The sequence below is a fragment of the Electrophorus electricus genome, chromosome 13 (genome assembly GCF_041902795.1).
Source record: "Electrophorus electricus isolate QZ-2024a chromosome 13, ASM4190279v1, whole genome shotgun sequence".
In the NCBI taxonomy this organism is placed as follows: Eukaryota; Metazoa; Chordata; class Actinopteri; order Gymnotiformes; family Gymnotidae; genus Electrophorus; species Electrophorus electricus.
In genome coordinates this window covers 11,417,501-11,440,769 of record NC_137509.1, presented here as the reverse complement: position 1 = coordinate 11,440,769, position 23,269 = coordinate 11,417,501, and the positions used below count along the sequence as shown (strand labels likewise).

General features: G+C 46.0%; 2 protein-coding genes across 8 annotated transcripts in view; both read right to left on the bottom strand.

Moving 5' to 3' along the window:
- Nucleotides 1-549: 549 nt before the first annotated feature.
- Nucleotides 550-15,496, bottom strand: mtm1 (myotubularin 1). Of its 5 annotated transcripts, none has more exons than XM_027015582.3 (16): nt 15,407-15,496; nt 13,706-13,773; nt 12,147-12,219; nt 11,211-11,305; nt 9,823-9,933; nt 9,132-9,233; nt 8,125-8,208; nt 7,335-7,484; nt 6,869-7,054; nt 6,505-6,561; nt 6,060-6,245; nt 4,991-5,194; nt 4,804-4,896; nt 4,364-4,477; nt 3,414-3,590; nt 550-2,645 (listed from the first exon to the last, which is right to left on the bottom strand). In XM_027015582.3, the coding sequence occupies exons 2-16, from the start codon at nt 13,769-13,771 to the stop codon at nt 2,466-2,468; spliced, it is 1,878 nt and encodes a 625-aa protein (XP_026871383.2). In that variant the 5' UTR covers nt 13,772-13,773; nt 15,407-15,496; the 3' UTR covers nt 550-2,465. The 5 variants fall into 5 exon arrangements, with proteins under 5 accessions (XP_026871383.2, XP_081550787.1, XP_081550788.1 ...); XM_081694661.1 differs by having other exon boundaries at nt 13,706-13,892; nt 15,407-15,454; XM_081694662.1 differs by having other exon boundaries at nt 13,706-13,887; nt 15,407-15,449.
- A 4,775-nt stretch (nt 15,497-20,271) lies between these two features.
- The window catches only part of si:ch73-211e3.1 (uncharacterized), a 59,241-nt gene continuing 56,243 nt past the window's right edge, over nt 20,272-23,269 (bottom strand). For all 3 annotated transcript variants that reach the window (XM_035519710.2, XM_027015593.3, XM_027015594.3), the window contains exons 3-5: nt 23,236-23,269; nt 22,858-22,930; nt 20,272-22,680 (exon numbers count right to left, since the gene is read on the bottom strand). The exon at nt 23,236-23,269 is cut by the window's right edge and continues 74 nt beyond it. In XM_035519710.2, coding sequence (XP_035375603.1) covers nt 21,659-22,680; nt 22,858-22,930; nt 23,236-23,269 — 1,129 coding nt within the window. In that variant the 3' untranslated portion in view covers nt 20,272-21,658. The remainder of the gene's footprint in view (nt 22,681-22,857; nt 22,931-23,235) is intronic.

Below are 23,269 nucleotides of genomic sequence, written 5' to 3'. Positions count from 1 at the left end.
CGATACTGCATGTTTAAATTTCCTCAGTTTCATGCAGGAGCTTCCGACACTAAGTTCAACGAAAGGCTGGGACTGAATGTCAATTGCATTTCAACGTGACCAAATTTCTGCACACTCCTGACTTTGATGCGCTCAAAGCGCACAGGGCGATGCAATGAAGCGGTGTGGACGTGTCTGAAGCATTATGTGCACTTCTGATGTGAATTCAGCAAATTCTCTGTTAAAATGATGAAGCCATAGAGCAAATGTATTGAAGGTTGGGATTTTCAACTGGGTACACTGGACACGCCCCTCATCAAAAGTAATACATTTGTGTATTGTATTTCACGTTTTTTCCACTGTCAATTCTGCTACAGAATCTGCTTAGGCATGTCCTAGTGAAAACAGACATAACTGGTCATTTCTGCTAAGATTGGTTTCATTGTCTTTTTTTCCTCTTCTCTTAAATTAGTTGCGTTTACTCGATGTTAGCCAGCTGCACACTGCAAACACCGCAGTTATTTCAAAGAACAGAACTGCTACCAAGCACTGAAATGCACCAGCATGGTATTCGTGTGAAATCTTTAAATTAATTTAATCAGCATTATTTACAGAACAATAGCTGGCCATCAGACAGTGGAGCATACAGGAGGGAATACAAGAACATGAAAGTGGACCCCTGAAAGGCCCAACAGAGGATTCCTAAAAAAAATAATAATAACCCACAAAAAGTGTGCAGCATTCCCTCACTCAAACTCACACACAGAGCAAAGGGGTTGAGAACAAAAATTCCCTACTGACAGTCTTACAAATATCTGAGATTGTTCTCAAATCTGTCATAAAACCAATGCCCACTAAGTAAAGAAATACATGATAACCACTAATTACCATCTGTTCAACCAATCAAAATATGTTTTGTTATTACTTTCCATTTTATAAAACTGTCAAATTTTACACTGAATAAAATAATTATGTATTTTACAACAATAGAACTTTCAACAGTAAAATAGGCTTTGTTGAGGTAATTACATAGTTATGGTACTTGTACAAAATAAAAAATAGATTTTTCCCCCTAAAAACACAACCAACAGCAAAGTGTTTGTGTTTGTTGTTTTTCTCTACTACTTCTAACAGTATGGTTTAAACTTCATCTCCTCATTGAGGCCAGACTTCAAAAGGTAAGCTTTTCTGAGGCAGCATTAGTTATGGCACCCCGGTGTCCTGCTGAGCTGCTCGACTCTTACGGTCAGTCTTAATTCAGTATTTGCAACAGGTAGAACTGACTCTGGACCAGCTCGCCAGGACACCTTCTCCCAGCCCAATATCTTATGGCTTCAGGTTAAAGGGACCGGGTAGGTCACAGGAGCTCCCATCCATAGGAAGAGAGCCAAAACCCTCGCTGAAGCCTCCGTGGCGATTGTACGTCGATTAAAGAGGTAACCCAACGCCATAGGTGCATGGCGACCCAAGGGTGACCCCGTCAGTCTAAGGCAGAAAGCCAGAAGTCGTCATCTATTGTTGCAACTGATGCTGCCTACAGAAAAAAAAAAAAAAAAAGGTTTGCTTATAAAATGTCTACTTGAGGTTACAGGATACCTCAGACAGAGAAGGCACAGAACTGCTCTCTTGAGCCCCTAAACCCTGGTTCTGTTTGATAAGCGCATCCAAAGCATTTTTTTAAAGGATATTTTCCTCCCAATCTGCAGATGTGTCTGTCTTGAGCAGCCAATGTCCTGCATGCTTGAAACAACAAAACAACATTCACACAATATCAAGACAAACGCTTCTTGGACTCTCTCAAGACGAAGGCTTCATGGCCCGTCATGGTCACAAACTTGTCCCAAGTCTACAACACTGACAGGAGATTGCTTATAAAGAAGCCGAGGTTCACAGCCTCTGGTTTACACTGGATTGAGTGGACATTATACAAGCCAAAGTCAATAGCTGATCATAAACCGGACAGTATTCCCCAAAGTAGTTACATCGCTGAGAAATGAACCTAATGGAACTCCTTTTCCTCTTTAGGATTAGAATTTTGCTCGTTCTGATCTAGGGAATCACCATCAGCTCCAGACATTTATACCCATTTATAACCATTCAAGCAGACCATATGACACACACTGCACAAAGTCACATCCAACTACCTCATTCCCGATCCTCTATCCCGATGTGTTAATGCTGACCAATTAACTTGCTTCCAACTGTACACTTTAGGAAGAGCTACAGCCTTGTGCCCACACCACGTTCATTAGTACACAAAACAGCATATCACCGTCTCTTTAAGGCTTCATGTCACCCATTACTGACTTCTGCTCTACGAAGGCCGTACTGTGACATTATTGCATAAGCACGTTTTTTGTGTGTGTGTGTGTGTGTGTGTGTGTGTGTGTGTGTTACTTGTTATCGCCAACATCACTACTAACTGTTACCATAATTAATTCTATTGCTATGTACAAACGTCCCATGTTGTCATGGTGCCTATGAGATCAGAAGGGCGTCTGCAGGTGTGTGAGGTGCTGGTTAGGCAAGGGAGCGTTTGGGGTGGAGCTGTTAGTCAGGCGTGCAGAAGAAGGGGTTGAGTCGGACAGCTGCAGCTCCTCCAGCTTCTTTAGATACTGATCTCGAAGTGCCAGGAGCTCCTTATAGCGCTGCTCCACCGGACTTTGCTGCAAAGAGACACAGACGCACTTGAAAGCCATATATACGTAACTGTAATTTGCACTTCGGCCGCTAGATGGCGCACGCGTATAGTACGGAGAAAAGGGCTGCGTCACATCGCACTCGTTGCTAAAAAAGGTCATCATTGCTGGAGTATGAGCGGTTACTAAAACTCGGCGACCTCAGAACTATTATGCCACTACACGTCTGGAAAAAAAAACTCACTACTGAGAAAGCTCAACAATTGGTTGGAAAGCAGAGGTTCAGGCAGAAAGTTAACGGCAATTTTGTAACACTATCATCAGTTTTACAAAGAACGTGTTTGGCCACCAGGTGGAGGACGTCTTGATCGTTTCTTTTTTTGTGTGTGTAGACTGCATGTGTAAGGCTTATTTATGTCACCTATAGCATGCTTGCTGTAAAACCACTGAGAGACTGAGGTGTGTGTGTGTGTGTGTGTCTGCTGCGGAGATAAGGTGAGTGTGAGCAGCAGCTCTCTGTACTGCTAGGCAGGACGTAATTAAACTGGGGAAAGAGGATTTTCTGCACCACCGAGTCTGAGAGGGTGGTTGACGCGTGCGCGCGCGCACACACACACACACACACACACACACACACACACACACACACACACACAAGAGGACATAAACAAGCACGCACACCCCAACAGCGACATAGAATGATCATCACAAGCAGACAGAATCACATCTGTAGAACACAGCCAGCCAGCCTTCAGTTAGAGGCAAAACAGCCAAACCCCCATGCCGGTGTCTGACCTGATGCCGTATGCGAGGATTCCAGCGGATGTAGTAATTCACCCACAGCTCTAGGTGGCGCATGCTGGCGACCGGGTAGAGCACGCGGCTGCAGTCGGACGTGTAAAAGGGGTTTACGTAGGCAGCCTTGTCGCTGTTTATCAGAGACCACAGAGACACCGTCTTTGACCGGACCTTCTGAAAAACACCAGGGACGGGGAGGAGCCGACTTTAGTGATGGACAGCTCTCGGGTAGGCATTGGCAAGCGCAAGGCAACCCGGCGGCCCGAGCGTAGACTGCCGTGGGAAGAGGAAAGCGCGCGTGTGGGCAGCATCGGCGAGTGCCGGTTCGGAGCCGGCTGCGGGAGCGGCAGGGCGGGTGGCGATCCAGGGGCCTGGCGTGCCCCCCGACGCGGGATACTGTTGGACAGGGCTCTGGGGGCCACGCCATGAATCTTTCATCTCTCCTAAGTGCACTCTGTTCTCACCCAGACCCGGTGAAGCATGATCCCCCCCCCCCACTCACGCTCTACTTCCCACAATGAGCAAACAGACGCACACGCACAGAGAGAGGGGCTGAGATGCAGTTGAACAAAAGGGAAGTGAAAAGGCCAATTAAAATGAAACATCATCAAAACAACAACAACAACAATAATAGAAGCAACAATGAAAACACAAACCAAAACAAGCTGACGGGTCTCTGATGTGGAAAGATGGAGACATGGCAATGATCTTCAGAAGCGATAACTTGATGGATATGAACAATGATCATCATAAAATGTAATGTAATGAAGGAAAGTCAGATGTTTCGGGTCAAAAAGGTGCTACTTAAAAACCCTACCAGTGCAGCCAATCAAAACAACAGATCACAAATGAACGTAGTTAAACCCACACTGAACTCTCACATATAACCAGTCTGTTCATGTGTGTGTGTGTGTGTGTGTGTGTGTGTGTGTGCGCGCATTTCTCACGTTGCTGTCACGGACGCTCTCGCAGTTGTAGAGGAAAGTGCCAAAGCGACAGCTGTACAGGTGGTCCAGGATGGTTACCAGGCAACGCTCGTTAAACTCAAAGGCAGTTGGGAACTGTAGGCAGAGCAGAGGAGTTGTACACTGTCAAACACATGCACCTTACACTACACGGGCAGAGTGCCACTCACCAATCCAGACTCACTACTCTAAATTCGTTACATTTGCAAACAAAAACACACACACACACACACACACACACACACACACACACACACACACAAAAAAAAAAAACACGTGACATTTATAAATAATGTAATGAACATAAACACCTGTTTTATATACACAATTATGAGGTTGGAGAACAATGGTTCGAATGAACGCTATAGCAGAATAATGAGGGTGCGTGTGCATGCGGCAGTGGAGCAGGAGCAAACTCGTACCTGTTTGGTCATCTGCCACACACAGTCCACGAACTGCAAGAAGATGGGGGACCGGTCCTGGTCTGCATGGTTTTTGTCTCCGTGGCCGATTCTCTGTGCACGCGCCCGCGCAAACACACACAGTTTCAGCGTGTGGGCGAAATTAAAGCCCTGTAAAGAGCGTCCGGTCGTACGGTGCGGCGCTCACCGAGGTGAACTTGTGTCCGAAGCCGATCCACTCCTTCTCCAGCAGCACCTGGAAGCCCCTGAGCGTGCGGTAGTACGAGTCCAGCATCAGCATGGCCAGAGAGGTGAGCTGAGCCGTGCGGTCCCAGCCGTCGCTGCAGTGCACCACCACCGAGCTGCCCGACGACACCTTATCCGCGATCTGGATCGCCCCCGACAACACCAGCTGGAGAGGGCGGGTAGAGATGAGGGCAGGCCGACTCACTAAGCTAAACCGGCCCAACTGTCCTGCCTGCCGCTGAGCCACTCTCGCTTTAGTCATATTGTGGTGGCGTTTTTAACGGGCCTTCATAAGAGCCAGTGCGCGTTCTAATTTCTAAAACATTTCAGGCGACTGTGCTTAACGCTGTGGTAAAATGCTGGAAGGGAAATAAATGCAACAAGGTAAACAGTTTACAGAGTCTAATTATAAATCTACACTAGGGAGGAGTTCAACTGTCCTTTCAGATCTTCACACAGTCGTTATGCTCCGACTGGCTTTTTCTGATCTAAACTGGCTTTAACTGGCTTCTCTGGTACACAGTGATGGTCGCTCGAAATATAATGTTTGGAGCATCAGAACCTGTCAGTCAATTTATAGTGTGACAATACTAATGAAATAATTAGTATTTTAATTAAAACGGTCATAAATGGCTGACCCTGAAGCAATGCATAACGAGCAACTGCCTCTGGCTATTCTAGTGATCGATTTCATATTAAAATCACGGTGCGTTTTTGAGCGCGGTGCTTTAAGGCTGCTGAGATTTCTATGATTTTTAAACTGCTCATGTTTTCACGGCAGTGTTGTTGCAGTGCTGTTTAAATAAACGGTAGACGTAACGTCGTTTTCTCTTCTTTTCTTGTAAGGACAAGCCAAGTTTGCACTTAAGCCTGATAGATGTCTGACGCTACACAATTACAACGTAAACGGCAAATGATATGTCGGTCGGTTGGGGGGGGGTGCGAATCAAAACCTCAACCATTGGCTGAGCTTCATAATGGTGTTTCTTAAGCACTCTAGAGCTCCATTAACATGCCCTCTGAGCTCATACCTTGATGTGCTCCAGCCAGTGCGTAGACTCCAGACTGGAGAGCCAGTGCGCCTCTTCTACATTGGGGTAAACTATATCCTTCAGCTTCTTCAGTGACTCCCTCATCACGTGAATGTTGTGGATGTCCAGGAAGACCAGATCAGCGTTCTGGTAGGCGTCGTCACCCTCGTAACCCCCTCCCGTGGCCTAGGGGTCAGAGGGGAAGGATCAGCGGTTAAAAATGGCCATTCTGCAGCGCGGGCGGATGCACACATTTGGGGCCGCGGGTGGAATTGCTGGGTCAGTAGGGGCGGTTACAGCACGCTCAGGCGCCACACGGGGAGGTCCACAGCAGTGCTATTAGTGCCCTGCTCGGCGCAAAGCTCTGTCTCGGGCAGCTTGTGCTTTTCCCATGCCAGCACACACCCAACACACACAGCCCTATACCCCAGCTGCTCAACTCTACCTCAGTTACGGCCGTTGGTATGACGAGTAACCATTCAAGCAGACAAAACACACACCCCTACAGACAGGAAAAGAACATAGAAGTCTATGTCTGGGAAATGAAACCACGAAAAACTCCATACGAGCGGATCGACACGGGTCAAGTGTGGGTGTTGACGCTTTAGTGACTGAAGGCACAGATGGGTCCATGGTTCAACCAAAAGATATCAAACAAGATACAGTGGACTTGAGCTCAATAAACACATCTTAAAACAGTCCCTTGCCACAGAAGACGCGCTGCACGTCATCTCCCTCTCCCACCCACGCGTCCGCCACGTGGGCACCGAGGCGGACCCCGTGAGGCGAGACGTCTCCGGTCCGCTCACCTTGTTGGCCACGGCGTTGACGTTGGGTCTGGCGTCGTAGATGGTGAGTCTGGGCGTGCCGTTGGCCTCACGGATGATGTCTAGGTAGCGCTCATCATCCTTATTGCGCTTTCCACTCATGCCCACCAGGGGTTGACTGCAGCGCGTGATCACCGCCTGGTTCTCCCGGTGGATCCAAGACAGTACCTGCTCACACACACATGCGCACGCGCACACACACACACACACACACACACACACACACACACACACACACGCATCATTGTCAGCATACAGTGATTCTATAGAACTTCTCTAGCTAAAACAGCTCCTTGGCTGGGCATGTGAAGCCTGCTCAACTGATCTTAGTTCAGAAGCCGATGGCTGTGAAGTCAGGTCGGTGATATACAAGCCCAGCAGCTGAAGGCATTTAACACGGACTGTGTCTGAACAGAGGGGGTACGACCGGAGCCGGGCTGGGCCTCACCGGGATGCGGCCGCGTGAGCGAAAAGTGGCCACCCTCCGTAGGTCCTCGTCTGTGGCTTTGTACGGGACCACCAGGTGCACGGGGTAAGTGTCGCACAGCTCATAGCTCTCATTGATGAAAGAAATCCTCCACTGCTCGCTGGGCAGATTCTGCAGAACGCAAGACAAAACGGTCACGGGACAAAATCGGGACTGGCCGTGAGCCAATGCTGAGCCTGCCATCCTCCGGCACCTTGTTAAGGGCGCCAGGCCGAAGAACCATGGCGCTCGGTCATTTCTGCACAGACAGGAAGAGACTGAGTTCGGATCGGCATTCCGTCTTAACAAGGTCGAACCCCTGGGTCAAAACGAATGGCTTTCGCTGGGATAAGACGAGCCAAATCTCAGGCGGACGCTTTACTGAGAGTCCGAGGACCGCTGAGAGCGACATGAATCAGACGCATGGCACTGCCAAAACTGCAGAGCACTGCAAGAGATGAAGCATTTCATAGCCGTTTGTCTAGTAACCTCAGGAGAAATCCTCTAGCAATTATACCAAAAGAGAAATTTTGCTAGAAAAAGAAAAGTTAAATGGCTGTGAGCTAAAAGGCTCGTGTTAATGCATGGCTGCGCAAAGACCAAAGGTTACGAACATAACAGGACTGACCTGGCAAAAACTCGCTGAAGACCTGACACTAAAACATACGTTCAACACATGAAGTACCCCGAGATACAGCACCGTGACCGCAAAACCGAAGAGAGTGCACGTGGAGCGCTAGGTCACCACGGCACCGAGCCGGCTGCTCCTCACCTGGCGCCTGTACTCGTCTATGGAGTTGTAAACGCTCCAGCCGTTCTCCTCGAACTTCTCCTGACTCAGGAACGCAAACAGTGGCTGTAACGAGAGGAAGAGTGACACGCTGTCAAACACACAGACATTTGATTCAGGAACGGTGACGGTTGTGACGTCAAAGTGTCATTTGGAGATTGATTTTTTTTTCCCCAGAGTAATCATAAAATATCATAAAAGTAGGGGTACACAATACAATGTTTGCAAATTGTTATCGTGATACAAGCCTTTGCGATGCGGATATCGCAGGTGTCTGATATGCAACATTTTCTCTTGCGTTTTGTGAGCATCCTGACGGATCTCAGATATTTGCAGACGAGTGTTTGATGGATCGCGGCATTTGCACGATTCGACAAGCATGAATAACTTTGATGAAAATCACCTGGACCCGTCTTTAACGAGGCTGTATCAAGGGTACACAAAGCACTTTATAATGCAGAGCAAAATATAGAGTACATAGTAATTATCACTTAGCTTTTTTTCTTTACATCATGCAACCATACCTTTTTAAAAACACACGCTTTTTATACATTTTTTAAACACTCCACTTATGCTACGTGCACTTCCAGGTTCTTACATGCAACAAAGTCATGGCGAGTGCGGTATGTTTGTGCGGTATGTTTGTGTGGTACGTTTGGTGCTACATCCGGCATCTGGACAGAGGAAGGAAGGGCAAGCACACAGGCCGTAGCAGGGTGAGGGCCAAAGGACACGGCCCGAGTCAGGTTACTATGGCAAATATCCTATACTCTATTAAACAGTGGAAAATAGTGTAAAACAAAGTTGTTTTGCCCCATGATTAACCCTTTAAGTGATTATATTAGGTCCTGTTTTGAAGTTCCTGCGATTCTGTTCTGCTGATTTGGGGGGGGGGGGGCACCTGGGAGGAGTTAAACGAGCATGAAGCAGCGTGCTCTAGAGAGCCAGAGAGAATCACAACAGACGAATGTCGGGGTGTCAGAACTGACCATTCCATGAGAGAGGGGAAACGCGTATTTGAACAGCTCCCCAAAGATGTCTCTGCGACTGTGGCCTTCCTGCTTCAAAGCGAACCGCAAGTTCCTCATGTCCTGCAAGCATGGGCGCGCGGACACACACACATGGAGAGTTTAAGGGCAAAGGTCTACGAAGTTGCATCTGTGTATGTGTTGAAGTGGAGGGGAGTTTGTGTGTAAATGCAGACATTACACAGACACGGAGCATATTAAAGAGTGTTGTACTGCCTACTACTTGCTTTCTACTGTAAATGTAATGCTCTCTACTTACTAAGACTATAAAGACCATCTTATAATCATAAATGAGTGAGCTAGTTAGTCACTCGGTGTGGGTTAAACCCAGTGTCTGCTGTGTTCAGATGAGGTTTACAAAGGATAATATGTGGATATCTACTGCATAAAACTCATAAAACTGGCCTTTGTGGGTTGTGCGCCACCACTCCAAATGGTCCAAATATACTACTGCTTCCTTTTCTATTTAAAGACTTGTTTATAATAAACCTGCAGTGGCTAAATCTGTGGCCTAGGGTGCTGAACAAACTGATTTCTATTTGCAACTTCGATAGGAGATTTCACCAGTTGCAACTTCGTGCCATTCATGTTTACAAACATGCAGTGTTCAGCAGTGGTGACGGTGCTGCTCAGTGGTGAAAGTGGGAGGTACCTTGCAGGTGATGTCCAGCCCATAAGAGTTCTCCCCTCGACTGGAGGCTCCGCCCATCTTCTCTATCCTGCCGATCACACCCAGTGGCACGTCTAGGGTAACCGTGGACTCCTGAGAGAGCAACATCAGGTGTTGTAGTTGCAGTTCTCAGGGCCATCTAAATCTCATCTTAAACTGAGCAAATCTAGGAGCAGGACCAAAGGTTCGGTTCCAAACTCATTTACTCCACTCTATTCCGCAGCACAAAAAAAAAAAAAAATTGCTTAAGTATGCGAGTTTAAGTGACAAGTCTTTGGGGGCCAGTTTTTCCAGACAGCTAAAGAGCTGCATATAATTCAGCAGACAATCCAGTGACGAAGTGTAGGCCTTCGGTTTGAAACTGTGCGCGTGCGCCGTCCTGTGCTGCGCTACGCCATCAAGATTCTGTGCTTATGAAAAGCGGCCTACGAGCGCCGTGCCAGTTGGAGTATGTTCTCCGCAATTACACACTCGCCGGAGCACCGTTCCTACCTCGGTCAACGGCACAGGGACGATGGGAAAGTCCCGAAAATAAGGAAACACCTGTTTCAGCCGTCATCAAATATTAATCAGTTTCTCCGACGGGAAAATCCAACTTATTTTCTCTCCTTTCACGTCTGCCCCACCGACGCACACACACACGCGTGTAAAAGCTGAAGCCTCCAGCAGGACTGCAGCAGGACTGCAGGTGCCTTTTTGCCTGTGCCAACCGCAGACAGTGCCAGGCCAGAGATGAAAGACTGGCTGATATGATCCTCCCCCCCCCCGCAACACACACACACACACACACACACACACACACACACACACACACACACACACACAGCCTGCCCTCTCTTTCTCAGCTCTGTCTCTTTTGTTTTCTTACACCCCACTGCTGCAGTTGGACAAACATGACGTGTGGCTTTACTAAGAGACAGGAGACAGTGGGCCCGCGCGGGGGTGGGGGTGGGGGTGGGGGTGGAGAGCGTTGAGAAAGAGCAAGAGAATGCGTGAGAGTGGCAGAGACAGTGAGGGGGAGTGGGGAGAGAGAGCGAGACAAGAGAATAAGAGAGAAAGTGAGAGCGAAAGAGAGAGAAGACAGCGAGAGGATTTTGAGACAGAGCTGGCGAGTCTTCAGAAGGACTGTGTTATTGAATGTAACACCGCTGAAGAGGTGAAAGGAGGTGATGGGAGGGAACATGACTCACAGTGGGTGACGCCTGAGAGCTAGACACCCTGACATCAGCCAGGGACGTACAGCATCTGCCTGCACAGACTGGGCCACTGCACGAATGAGCATATGGCTACCCCACACTCACCACACGCTAAGGTAGTAGGCTTTATACTCCCTCCGACACACACACACACACACACACACACACACTCACCATGTCAGTGCTCCTGAAGTACAGTCTGTAGTTGGTGATGAAAACTTTGCCTTTGAGCGCTCCATGGAACGGGCACATGTAGATGAGGTCTTTGTCTGAGAACACACAGCACCCACATAAGGGCTGAGCAGCATGGACGTTAATGAGACAGACTCGTGGGCTGTGATCACTCTGTCACATCTGTCCTTCACACGCACCCTTATACTGACAGGACACCAAACCACTGGAAACATGAACGGCAGTCTTTCAGGTGACATGTCGCTAAAACACAATCGTATGTTATTGGATTAGATATTAAATATGTACAATAGAATGAACAGTTATAAATGTCTGCTGGCACTGTGCTTCCGCATGAATATTTATGTCTAGTGGGACCCGAGTCCTACCATCTTTGTGCGTGCACACGCGCACGCACGCACACACGCACACACGCACACACCCTCCCTCATCAGACATGGTGTCATGGTGCAGTGCAGTAATAGGGGTTGTCAGATGTGAGCTATGGAGGCATTCGCAGTGGCAGTCCCAGGAAAAGCTTCTGCTAAATTTAGTCCCTCCAGCCAAGATCCAACAGCCTGGGGAGTGTTTACTGTCACTACGGAAACGCCAGAGAGCCCCACTGCAGCAGGAGGCTACTGGAGGCAGAGCTGCCGGGTTAGTATGGAAATCCACCCGGAGAGGAGGCACTGTCCCGTTTTAGATCATTAGCTGGATTTCTCCATGATGTGTGCCATGATGAGTTAAGTGTGACATAGCGAGAACATGAACATTAGACAAGGAGAGTACATCACCCCCAGTAAAAATATTAAATAGCCAAAGGTATACATATTGATGAAAAATGGCGAGGGCAAACGGTTAAAACGCACGTGTTCACGTACGCACGCATATACACACACACACACACACACACACACACACACACACACACACACTCACCTATCACTCTCTCCTCTCCCGGCAGTAAGGCAACATCTGCTAGGGGCTCCATCTTCAGACTCTCCCTGGATGCCTATCATCAAAACACAGAGGCACAGCAGGTTGACTTGACACGGCTGGGGGGGTGGGGGTTTACCATTACTGGTCACACAAACACACACACAAAAATGTACTTCAGACTGACACCACAACAAGAGCAAGCACTTCGCTATGCTGCTCCAAAGCTGGATGAGATGTTGGCTAGCTGCAGGCTTAGCACAGAGAGTGTGTGTGTGTGTGTGTGTGTGTGTGTGTGTGTGTGTGTGTGTGTGTGTGCGCGCCAGGGACACAGCCCGTCTTTCCCTGGGCCCTTTCTCCTGCTGGCAGCCCAAACCGTGCAAAGCAGAACGTCACCGGTGCCCGCACCCCCTACGTTCGCTCACTGCAGCCCTGTGGCAGGATGGGTAATGACCTCTGCCCTCTGGAGATGGAGCAGGGTGGGTGGGGGCAGGGGGAACAGGGTCACCAAATGAAGAGCTGCCCACTCTCCTTGTCGGGCTAAAATAAATGACAGACGCTGGAGCAGGAGAGCAAGAAACGAAAATGAGCAAAGAGCATAAAAGAAAAAAGGTGTGGACGAGGGGGAGAATGAGCTAATGAAAAAAGTCCAAGATCGATGAACGTCCTGGACAGAGTCCACACACACACACACACAGCCAGGTGTGAGAAGCTGAGGTGGCATATGTACAGTACAGCAGCTGCCCAGCTAAAGCCCAGCCATCATGCCAAATCTCCATCTGCCCACCATTCCCTGCGCCCAGTGGCTGCCAGCCTTGCCAGTGTAGGCAAGATCCCATTCCACCATAAACGTTCGAATCCTGAACGTGTTTAGTAGGCTGCCATGCCACCGCATTACTTTATGAAAGACAACAGAGGGCAATTGGTCCCATTCAATGCTACAGATCCCTAAATGCTGTGGATAATAAGGCCTTTTATGCTACAGCTGCAATGATGTGGCGAGGAGGGCAGTATTGCACTGCTTGACGCTGTAATCACGATATGCCTCGCCTTGATGTGACGTGAATAAAGACCGGGCTGCATGACTTTGACCAAAACATACTTGTTAGATCATGTCAAAACTGGGATTCATCAAAACACCCACAAAACACACATCTGCACCATCTGAAAATGTTATGGTTGTCACACAACACAGAAACTGTGAGGATTTATTAGAGGGCTTTGCATATTGCAATATCAGTACCAATTGCTCTCGCAGTGTAACAACTGACATTGCGCAGCCCGTTGCTATACTGAAAAAAAAAAGGCTAATTTAATTCTGTGAAGACATATTTAAGCAGGTTACCAGTTGATCAATCAACTTTGTGATCTATAAAGAGTTATGATAAACAGGTAAAGGTCCTTGAATTTCTCCAATGTGCAGACTTCACTTTCAAAACTCAGCAACGATCAATAGAATTAAACTACATCAAATAACAATCCATTGAAAGCATTGCATGATCAGGTCCCTTGGAAAGCAGTGAGGGTGCTATAAGCAGCTCTGTGCTGGGGGCGACACTCACGTTTTGGCTGGAGCTGCTGTTCTCCAGGGGACTGGGGTTGTATGCCGGGAGGGAAGCAGAGGCCATCGCTGCCGAGAGGGACATGAGCAGGATTAAAGGACGCCTCCCACGGAGGAATCCAAAGAGTAGACACAAATCCAAATACAGGAATCACAAAACAAGCAACAGCAAAACCTCCCCCTCTGTTCTGAAAAGCATATACAGTTTCAGATAATGCAAACAGAAACAATTACAGGCAGGGATAAGGACAGAAAGAAGGTGATGACAGCATGCAGCTCAGTAGGCCATATGCGATACCCCTGAGTCACGGTTACGCTTTGTTAAATGTTCCATGTTGCTGGCAAATTAATTATTAAAGCATATTGCCAAGGCCACGTTTGAAAGGTTTGTGTGAAATGCGATTGGGTCAAACCTGCATTTATAAATGCATTAGTATAGCCTAAACTCCAAGGGACTATGTAATGAAATAAAGATATTACCAGCGCATCACATTTGAAGAAGACGTCAACACGCAATTCAACAATCCAACAACAACAACTGAAACAGCATTTCTGAACAACCAAAACAACATTAGAACTTATTATACAGTACTAATTTAAGAAAATAACATGGCCCTTATCCACAACACGAAGTGTGAACTTAACACTTGAGCCAAATTTAGCTCCAATGTCTGTAACTGACTGCTGCATAGCCAGCTGAAAACGAGTACATTTCCTTCCTTCATACAGAAGGTTCACACACAGATTAGCGCTGGTTAATTCATCACTTGGTCAGAGTGGCGTTACATTTTATGAAAATCATGGCCTAGTAGTGGTCTTCCTATAGCTAGTTATTTATAAAGATCACAAAAGGAGGGGTGGTATGACTTAATTTCTCAGTGTTTTGCTCTCACAGTTCACAACTGCTTGTAACGCTGCATGACTCCGTAGCCACTTCCAACCAGTTTTTAAGAATTACAATACCAGCTGACAAAGTTAGCGAGCAATCTTTAACTAACAGAATTAACCGATTTAAGCTTACTAATGTGCAAATAAGCAAAATGTACACAACAAGACAGCTAACCTAACCCTGGCAAGTAAGAACTACAGCTGGCTGCGGTTAGGTCAGGTCTTGAGCGAGCGAGCTAGCCTGCCTAGGGGAAAGAGGTCCGCCCAGGACAGATTTTCAACTTTTGGTCTGAACTAACGAGTCTGACCAAGGTCTGAGTCCCTGGTCTGAGTCGTTGGGAGACTGAGGTCTGAGTCCCTGGTCTGAGTCGTTGGGAGACTGAGGTCTGAGTCCCTGGAAGTCTGAGGTTAGCAGCCTAGGATCGTTAGCTATCTAGTCAGCCAACTACTTTCTTTCGCTAACTTATATGATGCGATGGAAAATTAGTCAATAAGAATTTAAAAGGCCTCAACCTACACTGCACACACGCTATCATGAATGCAGGAGACTTTAACGTGAATACGAGCTTTGCAGACTCCTGAAAACAGAACTTTTACAACTTCTTTACATCCCGTCAGCAGAGTTAGCTTAAGGCTAGCGAGGTTAGGTTAGCTAGGACCAGGAAACAGCTCGGGCCTATCTGAACGACTGCTTTGAAGTAGTAAATGTAATAAATAGCGCTGTCTCAGCGGGCAAAAACACGAACCCGTCGTTCATATAAGAGATGTGGCATGCATCGCCTGGCACTTTTCGCTTTTAAACGCCCGTACTTACCCTATAAGTGCAATTCTAGTTTCCCGAAATCGCCAGTTCTGTTAACACCGCCGCAGGAAGCGCTCTGCCCGTGTCACGTGACATCGGTCATCACGCTGATTGGCTAGATGTCAAATCGTCCATTGTATCGATTTAAAGGGCTTGTGTATTTTTTATCTAAATGTAGTTACTGCGGTAAATATCATGTTCAGTATTACACACTAACAGAATACACATGATCACCAAATAAATATAATATGTTCTATGTTGTAGAATGGTTGAATTTGGAATATGATGCATCTGAAAAGTGTCAGCTTTGACCTTTTAGTGCTATCCAATAACGAATAATCAGCACACTGATGGACACAGTGGGCCTTTCTGACCTTGTTGTAAGTTTCTGTCAGATGAGAGCTAGCTGGTTATCATTAAAGTCTCCTAAACACAGCAAATTCCTATGAATGCCCATAACATTGCATGGGAATTATGACTGAGAAACAACACCACTTTAAGGCATATGTGTGTCTCCTGTAGCTCAGCTCAGCAAAACAAATAGAGAAAAGTGCTAGTCATACTGACTGTCAGACAGATAAATATATGAAGGTCCCCCTGGAATAAATGTGTCTGCTAAATGCTAAAATTGTAAATGTATGAAAAATGGACAATGGTCAGGAAGATAATGTGACATCCTATACTTGACTGTGGAGAGTGCACCAGTGAGGAGTACAGCGAGTACTCCCAGAATGCTGTGTACCTATCGGCAGACTTTATTCAGTTTAAACTTTCAATTTTGTAAATAGTTGCATAGTGCAACTATTTGTGTGTAGCTACCCAGCCTGTTCAGTCTCTTGTCATCTCAAAGCTTGATTACAGCAACTCGCTTCTTGCTGTTCTTCTTCTGTGGGCCGTCAGACCTCTACAACCGATCCAGAATGCAGCGTCACGGCTGGTCTTCAACTTTCCAAAGTTCGTACCTCACCTCACTGCTGTGTTCCTTTCACAGGCTTCCAGTGGTTGCTCACATCAGATTTAAAACACTGATGCTCACCTACAAAGTCAAAGATGGACCTTCCTCTCCCTACATGATGACAGTGGTCAAAGCCCAGTCTCTACCTCAAGTACTTTGAACCTCAACTACATCTTATCTTGGAACACCATGCTTCAAGTGCTATGGAAAACTAGCATCGAGACTCTTCTCTGTCCTGCCTCCCAGATGGTGGATTGAATGTTCACTGGCTGTCCGAACAGCAGAGTCCCTTCCTGTATTTAAACACAAACTGAAGACTTCTCTAACTGTAGAGTGTAAAGTATTTTAAATGATCGCTAATCCTGCAATTATGGAAATATTGCACTATTGATTAATCGAACCCTTCTAGCACTTAATGTTGTTCTGTATTGCACTTATGCTTACTCTTCAGCAGAAATTGCATTCTTTGGTTCCTTTTCCCTCATGACAACATAATATTTTAATCAGAGAACTAGTCTCTCATTGATAGAGCCCAAGAACCGAGAGGTAGCATTTTGTGATTTGAGCCATACATTGCTGCTGCTTAAAATTGTGTCTACTCAAAGAAGTATTTTGTATTTCATGAGAAACACAGAAGCTGGGCCACACGAGGGGCCGTTGAGGGTGACATCAGTGAAACACTTGTGCACACGCACACTACTTGCACATACCTGTGAAACACTTGTGCATACATATGAAATCCTTGCACATACATATGAAACATTTTCATATAAATAGCTTACTACCTACATTTGCATATGATAACTTACACTTGCATATGCACAGACTTGCACATTAATTCACAGATGCATAAACATAGAGTTTAACTATGCTTGTGTGTAACTATGCTTGTGTGGCCACGTGTGTGTAAAATAATTTTCAGTGCACCTGGATGTCATTTCACTGTAACGGGAAGGCAGATAATTAGCATCTTTACAGCATGCTTATCAAAATATGTTGAAGAGAGGTCTCTACAAAAGGGGGAAAAAAAACCATCGTTATGTCAGCATCTAATTCTGACAGACTGAAGATCAAAGACACTGAGGAAGGAACATTCTTGCAGCTCTACCCAGATTTTAGGGGTATGGGGGTGTTCCACACCCTTTGGCTGCTCCCTTCAATTGTACTCTCAAACACAGGGGTCAGACTGTTGTGATATTGTTTCTGAAAATCTATTAAGCATTCTTACAGGAACTATGATCTATCTTGTATATCATATTCCTAGACAATCTCAGTGCAATTACTGACCTCCTCTCCCACAAGATACTACTTTACCACAAAAAGGACACTCCAGTTAGGGCTCCATTGTGCACTTTGCAGTTGCGCAGATGCATTGGGTCTGTAAAATGTGGCACTGCAAATAACTTTCTCCTTTCAATGTTTAATTCTTCTGACTTGCATAAAAACTTTTAAAATCTTTATTTCATGATAAAAGAAACAAAGATAGGTGCAACATGGTACCAATAAGCACCATGTCAGTAGTAGCACAATTATAACTTCAAAATGAAACAGATGAAACCATAAAACACAGAACTGACAAGACACAATAACACGGTACAGATTCTCACTTCTATAGAGGAAGCTCTCACTGACTACTAGTTCCTTTGCATTTCCTATGTGGTCTGTAAATGTAGGTTCATTTATTTGCATAAAAAAAGACATATAACACTGACTTTCTGTGCGTAGTGTAAGGAAATAATGAGGCAGCACATTATATTTTTACTCTGATATGTTCTGCTTACCACAAATTACTTTGTGAAATAAAGTGATAACTGCATTAAATAATTTGATGGAAGTATTGATATAAATGATTGCACCCCCTGTTCTAATTTACTCTTACAGTTGACACGTTTTCAAAAGTCCCTCATTGTAACGCTCATACCCTATATGGCTGAATGTATCTGACCATCATAACTAGATGGGTTTGTTGGACATCCCATCCCAAAACCATGGCCATTAGTACAGAGTTGCGCTCATCTCCTCCGCTGCAGCCATTATAGTGTCCACTGTTCTGGGAAAGCTTTCCAAATGATTTTGGAGTGCGCCCGTGGGAATTTGTGCCCATTCAGTCCAAAAACTATTTGTGAAGTCAAGCACTGATGTTGGACCTGAAGGCCTGGCAGCTCACAATTACTGTTCGAATTCATCCCCGAGGTGTTCAGTGGGGTTGAAGTCAGGGCTCTGCGCAGGCCACTGTAGTTCCTCCACACCAAACTCATCAAGTCATTTTATTATGTATATTCTGAAATATCTCAACACAGAGAGTGCTACTTGAAGGGAATCAGTCAGACTTAGAATATGCTTTATGGAAAAGGGTACAAAAACCTAACACCCCCTCCCCCACCCCGCCCCAAATCCCCATGGTATACTTCATGAAATTAAAAAGCCTTTATTTAGACATGGCTATGGACAAAGAGTCTCTCAATGCAAGAGCCTTCATCAAGGGAGGTCAATGGTGATTCTCCTTGATGAAGGCTCATGCCGAAACACGTTGTGGGACCCTTTGTCGATAGCTATGTCTAAATAAAGACTTTTTAATTTGATGAAGAGTACCATGGAGAGTTTGTTTTTTTATGTCTTTATAGACTTTGTTTTGTGCACAGGGGCACAGTTGTGCCGGAACAGGAATGGACCCTTCCCAATCTATTGCCACAAAGTTGGAAGTATACTAGTGTCGAAAATGTCTTTCTATGCTATAGCATTAATCTTACCCTTGAATGGAACAAAATGGCCAGACCCTGAAAAACCGCCCCATATCATTATCCCTCGTCCTCCAAACCTTTCTGTTGACATTATGTATTCCAGTAGGTAATGTTCTCCTGGCATTCTACAACACAGATTCATCCGTCAGACTGCCAGATAGTGAGGTGTCATTCATCACTCCAAAAGAATGCATTTCCTCTGCTCTAGAGCCCAGCAAAGCCTGTTTTACACCACTACAGCCAATGCTGGGCATCACAGATAGTGATCTTAGGCTTGTGTGCCACTGCAAGGACATGAAGACCCATTTCCTGAAGCTTCTAATGCAGTTCTGATGCACAGTTCTCATGCACAGTTCTGATGCACAGTTCCGATGCACAATTCTTCTGCTTCTCAGTTCCTCTGATGCAGTTCTAATGCAGTTCTTCTGATGCACAGTTCTGATGTTCAGTTTCTCTGATTCAGTTCTTATGCAGTTCTTCTGATGCACAGTTCTTCTGATGCACAGTTCCTCTGATTCACAGTTCTTCTGAGGCACAGTTCCTCTGATTCACAGTTCTTCTGAGGCACAGTTCTGATGCACAATTCTTCTGATGCACAGTTCTAATGCAGTTCTTCTGATGCACAGTTCTAATGCAGTTCTTCTGATGCACAATTCTTGCGCTGATGCTGCTTGCAAAGGCAGTTTGGAACTCTGACTAGTGAGTGATGTAACAATGATGCAACATAGGAGATTTTTTCATGCTATACTAGGGTGCGCCATACATGCTTGTAGCAGGAGTTTGCCTTAAATGGCATTAATTAGTGCAGTCATAGTGTGATAGGGATCTTGAAAAGGTTTGCATTCATAGAGAAACATGTGCACATAGCCAGGCTGGTTCTACTTTGTGCATGGGACACCCGCCCTAAAACACAGATCAAAGTGTTGCTCTCATTAAAATGCCGACAAGTTCATCAGGCAATAAGCTAAATTCTTACCGGGTGGTCAGCAGAATAACGCAATTGAGAATAACTTAATGGGTGAGTTTAGATCAATTAGGTCAAGTCCCATTCCTCAGTTAGTGATGGGATCTACTTTGTTACAGCACTACCATACAAACTAAAACCAAAATAAATAAAAACAAAGAAAACAAATGAGAAACTTAAAGATTTACTTAAAGTGACTAGTCATCCACAAATGCCATTTTTTGCATTTATACAGTTTATTGTCCAATCTAAAAAATAACAAGACAAAATAGAATAAATCACAGAGAAAGCACAAATGAGAATGGCTTACAGTTCATGCCCTTGACAAAGAGACCACAAACAAAGGGCAGCCCAGGACTCTGGCACAAAAGACTGGGGGTTAATTGGTGATTCTGACTCCATTATTACAAAATGAATGGTGCTGCAGTATCTTTCAGAATTCCAAACCAAGGCTATAGTTTTAGTGATTTTGTACACAAAAGCACACACAGATCTGGAAATGGGTGATGTGTTCATATTTGCTTGGAAAGCTATAAAAACCCCTTTACAATGTATCTCATGCAAATGTCCCCACATCAAACAGATAGTGACAGACAAAAATGTCTAGTGCAAACACATTGGAAATAGAAAGAGAACCAAAAGGGGGGCCAAATTTGTAGTGCAAGTAGCGTCAGAAACTGACCTCACAAAAAAAAAAAAAAGAGAGAGCGCCAGACTGGAGTACCAGGAGTCCAGTTATGTCAAAACCATAACAAATACTTTAACACTGTAATACATAGTATTACTGCAAAAGCGAACTGTATTCTGTATTGTCTTGTGTATTACAAATTACAATAATTTCCAAGTTCAATTGAATTGTTTTTTTCTTTACAGCACTGTGTTCCTTCTTTGATATACTTGTCATTTTATAACTATTTACAAAGGAAATCTAATGTATTTGCACAAAAGAAGTATAAATATGGATACTTCTCCTTTATATATGTTACAGCTTAGGAAAACATATTTTACAAAATATTTTACCATGTACATTATTAAGCCCCTTTTGAAATACCATCAAACAGCTCACAAGTTAAATTACTACATCACATGTATTTCCAAAGAGACAATCAGACCATCACACCATGCTGTCCTTACTGACTTGGATGTGGTGCTACGAGTGAACTGCATCAGGACATTACATTTCAGGAATTAATAAATACCCTCATTCGCGTTGCTGTGAAAACACCGATGTCCGCTGATGTTACAGTGTTGAAGCCCTGTGGAGCCAGATTACTAAATTTGCCCCCAAAGACCACGGGTTTGAATAGGATGCCTGGAGCAGACTATATGAGAACATTTAAGGACTTCTTGGACATCTTAGAAGGTGTGGACATTTAGTTCAGTGGCACTGTTTGATGACCCTACTCACTACTGGAAGATCCTAAAGGACCAGCACAGACATAAGCGAACCAGACTCTTAAAAGGCCACATGGCAGTGTAGAATTCTAACCCATGCAGTTTCGTTGCTATAGCAGGCCCATAGTTAGGCCGGGAACCTTTGGAACCTTAATGTGGCTGCCACCCCCTACGCAACGTGATCTTCTGCACCCGGAGTTTGCTCGTCCCTATGAGTTCTGCTCCAGGTATTCATCAATCATGTTGAGGTTGTTGAACCAGTCCTCATTAGGACCCACTAAAGTTTCGATGAAGTCTACATCGCCTCCAGCTCCACTTCCACTTGGCCCTCCAGCCACAGGTCCAGGAACTCCCATAGTCATGCCTCCATTGCTCTGGTGCTGGGGAGGGTAGTCACAGGGTGTAAGTTTATGACCCGGATTGTGTCCAGGGCCATAGCCCTGCGCCGGGGTATGTTTGCCAACCGAGGCCACGGGGTAGCTTGGCGGTGCCATGCCGTGGGCCGGGTGCATCATGGTTGGGGCTCCAGGCTTCATGACAGGGATGGCGGAGAGGGGGCCCCGCATCCGGAGGCTCTGCTGCGACATGGAGGGAAGGGGTTGCCCACAGGCCATCTTCTGCATCTGCCTGCCGACCAGGCTCGGGGCTATCTGGTTTGGGGGTGGTCGAGTGCCAGGAAAATTGGCGGGCATCCCTGCCATGCCCGGTCGTTGGGGGAACTGAGGTCCCCCACAACCTTGAGGGACTCCCCCACTGGGGAACGGGTGCTGGTGGGTTACAGGGTCCAGGTGTGGGTGCAACCCCTGCTGGTTCGGCCACAGCGGGGACTGTGACTGGGGCTGCTGTTGAGAGGCACACATCATGCGTGGAGTTCTGCCCTGATGCAAAGCCTGCCGGAGATGATTTGTCGGCAACAGACTCCCTACCAAGCTCGGGCCAGGCATGCCCGGTCGTGCTACAGCGTGTCCCTGGTTGGCAGGCTGCCTTGTAGGACCACCCACTCCCATCATGCTCTGGCCTGGACGCATGGGCATCCCTAAGTCTTGCGCAGGGTGGTAGAACGGCTGCTTGGAGTCGGTGCCACCCATGTAGGGTCCGGTGTGGCCCACCTGGGCGAGGGATCCAGGGGGGAAAACGATGCGATTGGAGGGCAGTGGAGAAACCATCGAGGGGTTGGGCTGCTGGGTTGTACTCATAGAGTAACCACCACAGTCAGGGGGCATTGCTCGACCTGGGAGACAAAGAGAGAAGAGAAGTCGCACTATATCATTTAATGAACATATCCTAAGCTTAGGAACCATCTGCACTATTAGGACTTTCATTTCATTTAAATGTACAAAACTAAAATATTTATTTAAAAGTTTTATTAATATTAACAGCCATATGCACGAAAATTATGACTCACTACCTTGAAATGGCGCCACCTGCTGGCACTCTGCAATCTGTGCCCCATTCATCTGTTCCATCTGCCGTTGCTTTTCCTGCACAAGACACAGCCCACAGAACAGCAGGGCTCAGGGCTACTGTAATTACTGTAATCAATTTTACTTTAATACATAACTTGCCGTAAACACTTTTACTTTACTCAATGCATATGCAAAATGTGCTCTCCTCATTTTTAAACATTACCAGTCTCGTAATCTTTGAAAGTGAAAAGAACCGGGCTCGATATCCCTTAAGGTTTCAGGGTGACGTAATCCTCGCCCAAAGACAGTGACAAACCCTCCCTGAAATACGACTCTGTCGTCATTTATTTTTTCTGCAGTGGTGGGCTGTTTAGACTGACCTGCTGCTGGAGCTGTTTCCTCATCAGCTGAGTT

Excerpts from the sequence above, each read along its gene's own strand:
- mtm1 (XM_081694661.1), bottom strand. The coding sequence starts at position 13,789 with ATGTCCCTCTCGGCAGCGATGGCCTCTGCTTCCCTCCCGGCATACAAC. Across the intron at positions 9,934-11,210 it reads ACTTCAGGAGCACTGACATG|GAGTCCACGGTTACCCTAGA; the intron begins GTGAGTGTGTGT and ends TTGCTCTCTCAG. Across the intron at positions 9,234-9,822 it reads GGCTGGACATCACCTGCAAG|GACATGAGGAACTTGCGGTT; the intron begins GTACCTCCCACT and ends CCATGCTTGCAG.